The sequence below is a fragment of the Canis aureus genome, chromosome 14 (genome assembly GCF_053574225.1).
Source record: "Canis aureus isolate CA01 chromosome 14, VMU_Caureus_v.1.0, whole genome shotgun sequence".
Classification (NCBI taxonomy): Eukaryota; Metazoa; Chordata; class Mammalia; order Carnivora; family Canidae; genus Canis; species Canis aureus.
Genome location: NC_135624.1, coordinates 10,633,053 through 10,646,872, shown reverse-complemented (window position 1 = coordinate 10,646,872; position 13,820 = coordinate 10,633,053). Strand labels below are relative to the sequence as shown.

General features: G+C 38.7%; 1 protein-coding gene across 1 annotated transcript; it reads left to right on the top strand.

Moving 5' to 3' along the window:
• The first annotated feature begins 3,549 nt into the window (after nucleotides 1-3,549).
• Nucleotides 3,550-13,277, top strand: ABRA (actin binding Rho activating protein). Its single transcript, XM_077846950.1, has 2 exons — nucleotides 3,550-4,266; nucleotides 12,677-13,277. Exons 1-2 carry the CDS (start codon nucleotides 3,602-3,604, stop codon nucleotides 13,152-13,154), a joined length of 1,143 nt encoding a protein of 380 aa, XP_077703076.1. The 5' UTR covers nucleotides 3,550-3,601; the 3' UTR covers nucleotides 13,155-13,277.
• The last annotated feature ends 543 nt before the right edge of the window (nucleotides 13,278-13,820 follow it).

Sequence of the window (13,820 nt, the reverse complement as noted above, 5' to 3'; positions counted from 1 at the left end):
ATCTTTAAAAAAAAATAAAACAGAAGAATACTGAACTCTTAAGAATCCAGATATAGGTTGAGAAAGAAGATAGAACACTTCTTTTAAAATACATATAGATCTTGGTTTAGAGAAGGAATGCCTGAAGGAGACATAAAGAGGAAACAAATTTTAAACTCTCTTCTGGAGAAGCAGAAATGAGGAACCACAGTTGCCATGGAAGTGAAATGTCAGAAGGAATGACCAGATTCTGTTAAGAGCTGCCTGAGTTTTTTTTTTTTTTTTTGCCAGGACCATCTGCTGACAGCCCCGAGCCCCAGGTAGTGACTGCAGTGCTGTTAATATTGAAACACCAATAATAACTTGCTGTCTTCACTTCATCTCCCTCTTTCGGAATTGAATGTGGAGCAGGTGTGCACAGGAAGGCAGAAAAATCCCTTGAATGATTGTAAATTAGTTTGATCCTGGGCTAAGCTCATGGGCACTGCTAAAGAACCCCATTCCTTCCAAGGCATTCCATGTGGGATGAAGGGAATCTAAGAGGAACCAAACAGTCTGCAGTATATCTACATTCTTAAGAAAGTATGTCAGAAATTTCAGACTCAGATTTAAATCTTTATTTGTAATAGTTTTCTTTCCTGGTGATCCAATTTCCCCTTAAGACAGATTTTGTTTCAGTTAACATTATCAGATGCTGTTGAACTCTTGGGTACACATCTGACAAATCTTAGATAGAGCATTAAATCATCTCCAAAACTGCCTTAATCTAAGAGGTAAATGACCTACATGATGAAAAATTGACATCGACATATTTTTTTAAATAAATTTGTCTCCTCATCAGAATTAACTGAGCTTTCATGCCATTTTTTTTGAAGCTCTTAGTAGCTCTCAATCAATATTGATTAGAGGTGGGGCACCTGGTTGGCTCAGTGGTTGAGCGTCTGTCTGCCTTTGGCTCAGGTGGTGATCCTGGGGTCCTGGGATAGAGTCCCGCATCAGGCTCCCGGTGAGGAGCCTACTTCTCCCTCTGCCTCTGTGTGTGTGTGTGTGTGTGTTTCTCATGAATAAATAAACAAAATAAAATAAATATTGATTAGAGGAAAGGATACAGTTCTAAACTCTATAGAACTGTTGTGTGACAAAAACAGACACATAGATCAATGGAACAGAATAGGGAATCCAGAAGTGGACCCTCAACTTTATGGTCAACTAATATTCAACAAAGGAGGAAAGACTATCCACTGGAAAAAAGTCAGTCTCTTCAATAAATGATGCTGGGAAAATTGGACATCCACATGCAGAAGAATGAAACTAGACCACTCTCTTGCACCATACACAAAGATAAACTCAAAATGGATGAAAGATCTAAATGTGAGACAAGATTCCATCAAAATCCTAGAGGAGAACACAGGCAACACCCTTTTTGAACTTGGCCACAGTAACTTCTTGCAAGATACATCCACGAAGGCCAAAGAAACAAGAGCAAAAATGAACTATTGGGACTTCATCAAGATAAGAAGCTTTTGCACAGCAAAGGATACAGTCAACAAAACTCAAAGACAACCTACAGATTGGGGGAAGATATTTGCAAATGACATATCAGATAAAGGGCTAGTTTCCAAGATCTATAAAGAATTTATTAAACTCAACAGCAAAGAAACAAACAATCCAATCATGAAATGGGCAAAAGACATGAACAGAAATCTCACAGAGGAAGACACAGACATGGCCAACATGCACATGAGAAAATGCTCTGCATCACTTGCCATCAGGGAAATACAAATCAAAACCACAATGAGATACCACCTCACACCAGTGAGAATGGGGAAAATTAACAAGACAGGAAACGACAAGTGTTGGAGAGGATGTGGAGAAAGGGAAGCCTCTTGCACTGTTGGTGGGAATGTGAACTGGTGCAGCCACTCTGGAAAACTGTGTGGAGGTTCCTCAAAGAGTTAAAAATAGACCTGCCCTATGACCCAGCCATTGCACTGCTGGGGATTTACCCCAAAGATACAGATGCAATGAAATGCCGGGACACCTGCACCCCGATGTTTATAGCAGCAATGTCCACAATAGCCAAACTGTGGAAGGAGCCTCGGTGTCCATCAAAAGATGAATGGATAAAGAAGATGTGGTTTATGTATACAATGGAATATTCCTCAGCCCTTAGAAATGACAAATACCCACCATTTGCTTCAACGTGGATGGAACTGGAGGGTATTATGCTGAGTGAAATGAGTCAATCAGAGAAGGACAGACATTATATGGTCTCATTCATTTGGGAAATATAAAAAATCGTGCAAGGGAATAATGGGGAAAGGAGAAAAAATGAGTGGGAAATATCAGAAAGGGAGACAGAACATGAGAGACTCGTAACTGGGAAACGAACTAGGGGTAGTGGAAGGGGAGGCGGGTGGGGGGTGGGGGTGACTAGGTTACGGGCACTGAGGGGGGCACTTGGTGTTATTCTATATGTTGGCAAATTGAACACCAATAAAAAATAAATTTATAAAAAAAAGAACTGTTGTGTGAAAAAAATATCTTTGTCTTACTTTAAGAAATTATTCAGTGCTGAGTCCTGAGCATTTTTATTTGGTTAGCACTCTTCATATATGGTTCATTTTCTCTCCAAATAACCTGTCTAGCAAGTCCTTTTTAAAAACTACATTTCAACCTTTGTTCTGAAAATTGAATGAATGGCTTTTTCTGCATCTACCTAAAGGCCCGTGAAAGAAGGATGTGTAATTAAAAACAAAAGGTCAGGTGAGGATTACTTCCGATAGCATTTGCTCATTTTGTCTTTAAATGCTCTTTAAAAAAATTTTTTTTTCAAAACATTTGAAAAGATCTTAGTAATAATCTATGAAGTTCAACATGTGTGTAGGTCTTAATTTAAAGATTTAAAATTGGACCAAAATTTTGATCCTCATCTTTCTATCAATATGACTGAAAAACCTGGCCTTCGTCTACTCCTTATTTGGGCCTCACTTTTTCCATCTGGAAAATGAAGGTTGGAGGAGGTGATTCTAAGGAGGTATCGAATAGGGGTGAAGACAAAAGAAAAAGGGACTTCAGGGTCTTTGATAACTAGAATAAAAAGCACAAGTTTTGAATCAGACAGATGTGAGTTTGAATTGCAGATATTATTAGCCGTAGGAAGTTAGATTTCATTGTACTCTGCTATAAAATGGGACTAATTAAGAGCTATATTGAGATTTAAATGAGAACAAGCCTATAATATTCCTAGCACAATTTGTGCACATATTTTATGCTATAAATGGTAGGACCATATTTTAAGGTCACGAAGAACATAAGGCTGAGCACATGATCAAATCTAGTAGTTTCCACTCTGGCACTTGAGAAGAAAGGGAGTGCATATCACTGTCCTTTCCCAGCAGAGATGTCCCTCTGCTGTGATGAAACTGGAGACGTCAGGGTTTAAAAAAAGCACACCATCGGGGAAGGCACCACGTCTTGGCAAGAAATGTTTAACATAGTTTCCACTATCACCAAACTCTCCCCCCACCACACACACACACACACACACTCTCTCTGCTTCTATTTAAATCTCGGCACTCCATGGTTCATACTCCCAGGCTCCCAGCAGAGAGGAGAAGGCATGGCTCCGGAAGAAAAGGCAAGAGAAGAGGGCCCAGCCAAGCGTGCCCTCCGGAAGGTACGCACAGCCACCCTGGTTATCAACTTGGCCCGAGGCTGGCAGCAGTGGGCAAATGAGAACAGCACCAGGCAGGCCCAAGAGCCTGCAGGTTGGCAGCCGGGAGGAGCCCAAGACCCACCGCAAGCTCCGAAGCCAGTGATCTACCCCACACCCCAGCAGAAAGCTCAGAGCACCCTGAAGTCTCCCTCCCAAAAGCCAGAGGGCCATGGAGATGGACAAAGCTCTGAGGAAGCCTCTGAAGTCTCTCATATCAAAAGGAAAGAGGTGACCAAGACAGTTGTCAGCAAAGCATATGAGAGAGGAGGTGATGTGAGCCATCTGAGCCATAGATACGAGGATGGCGACATGCTTGGAGCTGGGCAGCCAGAAAATGACATTGACAGAATGCTCCACAGCCATGGCTCCCCGACACGGAGGAGAAAATGTGCCAACCTGGTATCTGAGCTGACCAAAGGCTGGAAAGAGATGGAACAGGATGGGCCCAAGTGGAGGAGTGACAGCATAGACACAGAGGACAGTGGCTACGGAGGGGAGACTGAGGAGAGGCCCGAGCAGGATGGAGAGCAGGTGGTCGCCACCAGAATCAAACGCCCCTTGCCTTCCCAGTAAGTGAATGCCCCCCTCCAGCTCCTTATACTGCCTTTGAGCCCCAACCAGCCAGGGGGCCTGGGGCAGGGAAATGTTACCAATGGTAGAGTGAAAATCTTAAACATTGGGCAGGCCGCAAGGTCCTGTAGGGAAGGCATGCTCCTGAGCTAAAGGAGCAGTGCCGAGCTAGACACGGACTTCTGGGTCAAGGGCCTGAACTCTTTTGTTTCTTTAATGTTTTGAACCAAACACTCAAGTTTTAGCCTCAACAAAGGTGAAGCCCCCAGAGAAGGATGTCTGTGTTGAGTACATTTTTAAAATAAATTTCGTGATGAGTAACAAATTGGCTTATTTCTCTGCAGAAAAAGTGCAGACTAGGATGCACATATGATGCACTCTATATGAATAATAATAGCTTTTATACATGGAGCATATGTGGCAGGTAGTGTGCTAAATTCTTGGAAGCCTTAATCTCAATTGCTTCTCCCAATACAACAGAATTTATCCCAAAAGGTTACTGTTGCTATCATTTTACAAAGGAGGAAATAGGCTTAGAAAAAAAAGACTAGATGTCACAGTGAAGATCTTCTGTCCACGTACTTTGGATTAGCTAGAGGTAGGAAGGGGACAGCTGGGGTCAAAAAGAAGTGGAGACTAGTGCTGGTAGACTAGGACTGGGCAAAAGTTTCCCTTGTCTCAAATCAGTCCATAGTATTATCAGGAGACACATCTACCCACATAGTGCATGTGGGACACACGTCTCTATGACCCTGTAAACAGGTGGGAGGCTGCTATCCAATTTGAGAGTAGCCTCTGATGTTAGACGACCCAAGTTCAAATTCCAGCTCTGCCCCAACAATAGTTGATAATACTGTATTACATACTTGAAAGCGGCTAAGAGAGTAGATCTTAAATGTTCTCACCTCTTACCCCCCCGTCACAGAGATTATTTTTCTAAGCCCATTTCCTCCTTTGTAAAATGATAGCAGCAGTGACCTTTTGGGATGAATTCTGTTGTATTGGGAGAAGTAACTGAGATTAAGGCTTCCAAGAATTTAGCACACTACCTGCCACATATGCTCCATGTATAAAACCTATTATTATTCGTAGAGAGTCTATTATTTGGCAATTTTTCACACTTTCAGAAAGAGTTTGTTCTGTTGTTAAACAAAGACAGAGATGCTATTAAAGCTAAGTCATTAAAATACCACAACCCTAAAACTTTTAGATATCAGATACATACACCTACACACACACACACACACACACACGCGTGCACGCAAACACTGAGTCAAATTGATACACTTATTCAGACAAAAAAGTACATACTTTAAGACACCACACACAATAGAAAGTCTGGCTATTTCACTCCACAACCATAGACTATCAAAATATGTGAAAAGAAAAAAGAAAGAAAGAAAGAAAGAAAGAAAAAAAACCAAAATATGTGAAAAGTCTCTGATATGATGAATGCTTACAAACTGACTCCCTTTGGGAATATTAGATGTATAGGTATGTTTTTAAACTTTATGAAACAAAGTAAAGAACAAAACTGAGGACCCAATTTGACAAAAATATGTCACAGTTTGTGACTTTAAGGGTGTTTTGAAAGAATTAGAACTATGACATCCCATGCTTTCAAGAAAACTGAAACGGCAAATGTAGATAATTATAACAACCTTCATGCATTTAGTGCTTGCCATGGGCATTTTACATGTTCTGTCCTTTTAATTCTCATGATCCTATGAAGCAGGTATTATTATTCCATTTTAGGGATGAGGGCACTAAAGCTCTGAGGGCAAGTTTACCCAGTAAGTTAGTGACAAAGCTGAGATGTGCCTGTCTCCAAATGCAATGTTTAGAAATCAGACTTGGTGCTACCTCTCCCTGCAGTGCTTTGAAGATGTGTTGAGAGATTTGGATTTGTGCTCTACTTATATTAATACAGAAATTCATCATCAGAAATAATTATCCTACCAGGAAATATGGAACCATGTCAGGCCTTGTGGATTTTGGGTGTGCATGTGTGTGTGCGAGTGTGCGTTTGCTAGAAATGGAAGAATAGAACCCAGCAGAATAAAGATTGAGGATGTCACAGTGAAGATCTGTCAGTGTACTTTGGATTGGCTAGAGGTAGGAAGGGGACAGCTGGGGGTCAATGTTTATTCATATATTTATTCATTTAATCCTCACAGTATTGTCATGGGTAGGTATAATTAATATCCACATTTGACAGATGGGGACATAAGACAAAGATATAGTAAAGAATTTGTATAAGATTGTAAAGCCTATGTGATTTGAACCAGGCAATGTTGCTCTTGATTTCACTCTCTTCACCACACTCTCAACTGTTTCACCTGGAAGTGAGGGCGCACATACAGGACCCTCCTCAGGTTCCTAAAATCAGGCATGTACGTGGACACCTTCTTAGTGTGATGGAGGGGTGCATAAGCTTTGAATGAGAGACAGTTAGGTTTGAATCATGGTTACTTTGGCAAATTATGTCTTTGTCCTCATCTAAAAAATAGATGTAACCCACAGAGTTATTTTGATATTAATTATGCAAAGCAATGGACCCAGAGGAGCTCCTAAATACATTCTAGGCATTATAATGCAAGGGGCCATTCCTGGTGATCCCAACCCTACAGGCTGCTAGGAGACTGATCCTCAGGGTTGGGGTGCAGGGGTGGGATTAAATCTCTTCTTTCCTTCTTTGGTTCATTTCTTGGTCATAGAGTACACAAGGTACCAGAATGTCGTGTGCAGGAACAGCATCTCTTAATGTCAGCGGTAATCCTAGCTGTGCTCAGGAAGCTTCAGCAGAAGCCTGATGAGACTCTCAAGTACTGCTTGAGAAATGAGCATGGCATCATTGAGTAAGCCTATATGAAAGGAGGATTTGTTCATTTATTTTTATTCTTTACCCATATCTACCAATAGGGAGAAAATTATGTATCCTGAATGTTTAAGTAAAAAGAAAGTTTTTTGGGTGGTTAAGAATTTCCATGGATAACAAAATCAAACAAGTTAGGTTTGGTAAAAAGTAGAGATATTCTTTACTAACAGAGTTTTGCTAACTAGGTTTTACTATGAAATTAGTTTTATTTTATGCTTTATTTAAAAAATATTGAGTGTTTTGATTGTATAGCTACATGACTTGTTCACTCCAGCTCCTTTAGACAAAAGAAACTGCATCCTTCACCTGTACATTAATGGTATAATATTAAAGTGCCAATCATCTATTCATCCTCTCCTCCAAGTTATATTCAGCAAAAATAATAATAGCTGAGAATAAGAATGCTATTTTATAGAGAAGGGAATTGACTCACAGGGACATTAAGAAATGTATCCAAGTCGTAGAGTTAGTAAGTGATGAAGTTGGGAAGGCTGATGACAGAGTTCTTAACCACTATGCTAGGCTGATTCTCTCAGTAGAAAACAGACTCAAAAAACCAAAATGGAGATCAAAGTGTCAGCTTCATTAACAGAATCTAGTAACACCCAAAGTGTAAGGTCTGAGTACAACTGTATTGAAGGACTTTGCTGGAAATGGAGGCCAAAGTATGGCTTTTTGCTATTTGACCCCAATTCTAGAGCATGGGACCCTTTCTATGGACTCTGAGGACAGTGACCAATCTGCAAGTGGAGTCACAGGCCTGGCTCTCAAACCTGATTGATAATAGGCAGAGATAAATGTGACCCTCTGAATGGCATGCTTCCAATTAGTCAAATTGGTTATCCTTCCTGTGGAGAGGAGAAAGCAAACCAATGCACAGATGAGCAAATTCTCCCCAGCACCTCCCTGGGAAGTTGGAAAGGGTGGCAGAAATTATTTGCTCAACTGACAGAGAGACGTTCCCAGGTGAAGAGGAGAAATACTCCGTCCACAGGAGAGTCTACGAGGTGGGGCCACGAAAGCGGATTTCTGCTTTCTTCATGCAGATCTAAGACTTAGACCAGAAAATTTCACCTCTGGGCCCCATGACATTTTGAAGCATTGTTTGGTGATGCAGGTGAAGGCCACCTACCAGAGCTTTTCCAGTGCCAGTGAACTTGGTTAAGTTTGAAATATACCTTTCAGAGCTTTTATTTCCTATTGGGTTTATTAATTTTTAACAATTCATCCACATAATTATTACTCCAAAATGATAAAACTGTGATACAATTAATTCCTATATTCTCAATACATTGCTGAAAAGCCCATATTCACATGAGAAAGCAACACTCAAATTGATGCCATTTTTAAAGATGACAAAAAAAAGGGGCACCTGGGTGGCACCTGGGTCCTGGGATCGAGTTCCACATCAGGCTCCCCACAGGGAGCCTGCTTCTCCCCCTGCCTATGTCTCTGCCTCTCTCTGTGTCTCTTATGAATAAATAAATAAAATCTTTTTAAAAAGATGACCAAAAATAAATTTCAGAATTTATCTCAATGAATGAATACACACTTTCCAATTAGAACACTTACAATGTTTGGTAGAATTAGTGACTTTGTACATAATTGGACAAGGGAAATATTTGATTCACCACAAGAAATTCTGTTTACTAAGAATGAAGAAACTAAGAAGACACATTTAGATGAAATATTACCATCCTAAAATATGGATGTGATGCCAGTCTTTGGCTTTGCTTTCTACAAATTTAAGCTAGATTTTTTTTTCTAAATCTCAATCTAAGCTATTATTCACATTTTTACTTGAAGATAAAAAAAAAAACAAAAACAGGATAAACTGGTATATCGTTTCTTATGTTCATTGACCAAGAAGATATTCAAGGTATAAGATTTTCTAATCGTGATTTAAACATTAACTTTGAGACTTTTTAGAAATCAGAAATACAAAAACAATACAGAACATTTATAAGATAGAGACAAATACTCATTAAGGTGTATTTCCTCCTGGTACTTCATTTTTTATAACCTATGTTCTAATTCTCGCTTATTAGACCCATTCCTTTGCTTTTCTTCTCTACTATTACTGGAAATTACAATTTGACGATATAACAAATGGACATTAAGATTTAGGAGGTGCTTTTTTAGAAGATAAATCCTTCACTTCCTCAGAGATTTATTGTCTTGCCAAACTCAACCTTATCCCTAATGACATAGAGTTTCAAAACTCAGGGACTCTAAGTTCCTAATGCAAATTAGAGAGAAAAAATCCCTACATCAGGGAATCAGAGAGCCATATAACATGCAGTTTAAATAAGTTTCCTTTGGAGGCTGATTTGAATATTTTCCTTTTTTTTTTTTTTGCTTTAAATTATAAAATCAATATGGTATCAATAGAAAAGATAATTTTTAAAAAATGAAAAAATTCAACTGCCATCTGGATAATGACAATTGTTTTCAATCATGCACATGCCACCGATTTCTTCATCCTAAATGTGTATGCATTTTATATGGTTAGAATTTTACCATATATTCACATTTGTATTACTGATTATTTTCAAGAATGTCTTTTAATGTCTATTTACTTTTTTAAAAAAATTATTGACTATCCAATAAGTACCTTAAAGTTTGACACAGACTAAGTGTCATAAATACTTTGATAAAAGATGGAAAGTATGCCAACATGCGCAGGGGCTCCTTAAAGGGAAGATTTACAGTACCCTCCCACCTCTTATCTGTGGGTGCTAAGACCTTCAGTGAATGCTTAAAACTGCAGGAAATACAAAAACCCTATATATATTATGCTTTTTCCTAATATATGTATCTATGAAAAAGCTTAATTTAGAAATTAGGCACAGTAAGAAATTAACCACAATAATAATAGAATAGAATTATTATAACATTGTGCTATAATAAAAGTATATGAATGTGGTCTCTCTCCCTCAAAATATCTTATTGTTCTATACTCACTCTTCTTCTTGGAATGATGTGAGATGATAAAAAACCTCCATAAGGAGGGGCACCTGAGTGGCTCAGTGAGGTAAGTGTCTGACTTTTGATTTTGTCCCCAGTCATGATCTCAGGGTTGTGAGAATGAGCCCCATGTCAATCTCCACACTGGGCATGGAACCTACTTGGTATTCTCTCTCTTCCTCTCCCTCTGCCCCTACCTGTTTGTGTGTGCTCTTTCTCTCTTTAAAAAGAAAAGAAAAGAAAAAAAAAATGCCTACATGATGAAATGAAGTGAGGTGAATGATGTAGGTACCGTGATAATGGCATTAGGCTACTCTTGTACTGACCTTCTGATGACTCATTAGAAGGATGATCATTTACTTCCTGAATATGGTTGCCCACGGGTAAGTGAAACTGTGAATAATTGTGGACAACTGTATTACATTTTATAATATAGGACAGAACTGCAATTGACACTTGGGAGATACAAGTATGAGTCAACAAACTATTCTTTTCACTTTCTTCTGAGGTGTTTCAAATCTCTTCTCTTGCAGGATGTCCCTGCTTCAAATCTGGTATGAGCTTTGGGTTACACTAGGATGGGCTTGAGTTTGCTATTCAAGACTATGCCTGTCACGTATTGCCATGGTTCTAAGGGGAAAAGGTGTTTGCTATCATCTGATAATGAGATCAAACAGCCTATATCTGGGAAGCTGAACAGGGACAGCCTCTGGAGAGGCAGGGGATAGTGAGGACCAGCAGGGCTGAGAGAAATCCATCCGGTTTCAGTGTGGTGAAATTCCTAGCACTTTTCCATATATATGTGACTTAAAAATTGCAGTAACTGTGCATACGGTTTCTTATGTGCTTTTTCCCACTTAACTTGGCCATATATTTTTGTTGATGTGGCTACAAAGAAGAGAAGTGCTATACGTATCAGTGTTCTATGTATCAGTGTTAAACCATATCTAGTTTGAGCTCTCTTGTAATAATGAAACTGAAAGCAAGCAGTTTTGAACACACAAAACCTGGGAATTAGTGAAAGTCTGCCATCTAGTGGCTGTTATTCCTCTTTTGAAAATGCTAATATGAGTATATGTGTCTCCCCATCCATGTCTGTGCGTTTCCTGCATTGGCTAACCAGATTTCAGGAAGGAAGTGAGACTGGATAGTGAAGAATACCCACATCTGACCTGTAACTGGGTTTTGAATAAAAATTGTGAGAGTTTGGATAGCAGGGCTACTTAGCTGAGGCCTGCTGCTCATGTGAACAACTGAAGTGAGGGTTTGTATCTCCAATCTCAGTGCTTCCAGACATGAGGCCACTTGGTATTGGGGAGAGGAAGGGTGGGTCACTTGTAACAATGAGGAATACAAATCTGTGACTTTTAGATAATCCAAGAATTATATTTTACTTGTGAAGGCAAAGAGACCCGAGAAAAAGAGTCGAGGAGATTGGAACTATAGAAAAGACAGAGAAATCTTTTAAAGATAAATTTTACTGATTTTAAAATTAGGCCTGTACCTTCATGATACTTCTGGTCCACATTGTTCAAGGCGGTTGGTTTATTTATTTATTTATTTATTTATTTATTTTTTTTTTCGGTTGGTTTTTTTAAATAAGAAAATGGAGTCCAAATTGCAAGGACACACACACACATCTGAAACACAATTCACCTACTTCTTGGACACTGTACCTGCATGATGAGTGACAGACATCACTGCACAGTGGGAAGAGTATTGACTTTAGCCTCAGACAACTGGTGTTTAAAACTACCTTTGCCCCTGGTTTAGGACATTATTTCACAGTAGTTACACACAGGCCTGGTTCAAATTCCACAACTATCATTTAACAGGTTTGTGACTTTAAGCAAGTCACTTAACCACCCTGACCTCAGCTTCCCCATCTGGGAAGTGAGAATAGTTGCACCTATCTCATAGAATGGTTATAGAAATATTAATGAAAAGCATTTAGAAGAATACCAGCACAAAGTATTCAATAAATGTTATTATTGCTAGCAATCATCTTCCACCTATACAACTTGATACTCCAAAATTTGAGGCACATCATTGATACTAGTATAAATATGCTCTCATTGAAAATCCATATATGGTTTACACATATCTATGTATACATAAGTGAATAATACACAATGTATATGTGCTAGTATAATAAGTCTTATTTTTTCGAAATAACTGGTTTCTGAAGTCCCATACAAAATAGTTTCCTTAATGCATTTATAGGACTCCAATTCTAAAATGTTATCAGCTTGCAACTTTAAGACATACATATTACATAATATTTGTGTAAAGAAGCTTTTTTCTTGAAGTAGAGTTTAATATATTTTTATGGTGTACCAAAATGAGAACAATGTAGTTGTCAACTATCCTCAAATAAAAATAAAGAATGGTGTGACGGTTATACTTTTTCTTCTTTCATTTCAAATTATGTTGTGATTATATTTTGTTAATAATGAAAAAAATAGACTTACATTAAGTTGCCTACGTGCAGGCACTACAAAGAGAAAGCAACACTTGGATGTTAAATATCAGTATCTTGATTCTTCACCCTCTTTCCCTTTTAGGGCGAATAGATTTACAGAGAAACTCAGCTGCAAGGCCCAGCGGAAATATAGCCAAGTGGATGACCTGAAAGGGAGATGGCAACAATGGGCCGATGAACACATACAATCCCAGAAGCTCAATCCTTTCAGTGAAGAATTCGATTATCAGCTGGCCATGTCCACCCGCCTGCACAAAGGGGATGAAGGCTATGGCCGTCCCAAGGAGGGAACCAGAACCGCAGAAAGGGCCAAGCGAGCCGAGGAGCACATCTACAGAGAGATCATGGACCTGTGCTTCATCATCCGTACAATGGCCCACCAAAGGCGAGATGGCAAGATCCAGGTCACTTTTGGAGATCTCTTTGACAGATATGTTCGTATTTCAGATAAAGTAGTGGGCATTCTCATGCGGGCCAGGAAGCATGGACTGGTTGACTTCGAAGGAGAGATGTTATGGCAAGGCAGGGACGACCATGTTGTGATTACTCTACTCCAGTGAACCTTCAACACGAACACCTGACTTGACCCACTGTTGTCTTAATGCTAAACACTAATGTAGTAAAAATTAAAAAACAAACTGCTCTGTAATAAGTTAGTAAATATTAAACAGTTTTTACATAAATGACTTTCTGGCACTCTATTTCTGAGGAAGTTTGAAGATTTTGAGGAAGCACTCACACAGCATGTCAGAAGGCATGTCGAATGTTATTAGTATACAGTAATAGCATGTCTCTGCCTCTCTCTCTCTGTGTGTGACTATCATAAATAAATAAAAATTAATAGCATAAATATTTGAAATTCTACTTAACCTTTAGGCAAAAATATTTGGCTATTAATTGCAGAAATTATTATAGATCTTTAAATAAACAATTACTAAATCTAAGAAAATGCTAACTCTAGGTAAACATTAGCAGAATATATTAAGACGTGTCATTTTGAAGGAAAGGATACTGTTAAGTTTGGCAAAACTAAACATTTTCTAAGAAGCTTGACTTTATACTATTATTTCTATCAAAGCATCACATAAAATAAACACATAAATAAAAAGTAAGTAAGATGTTGAAATTGCTGAAATTTCTCAGTGAGCTGGGAATTTAAAAGATTTCCAATAGGAGTTAATCATCCTTTTGTATGATTTTCACAAACTACATAAAAACAAACATTG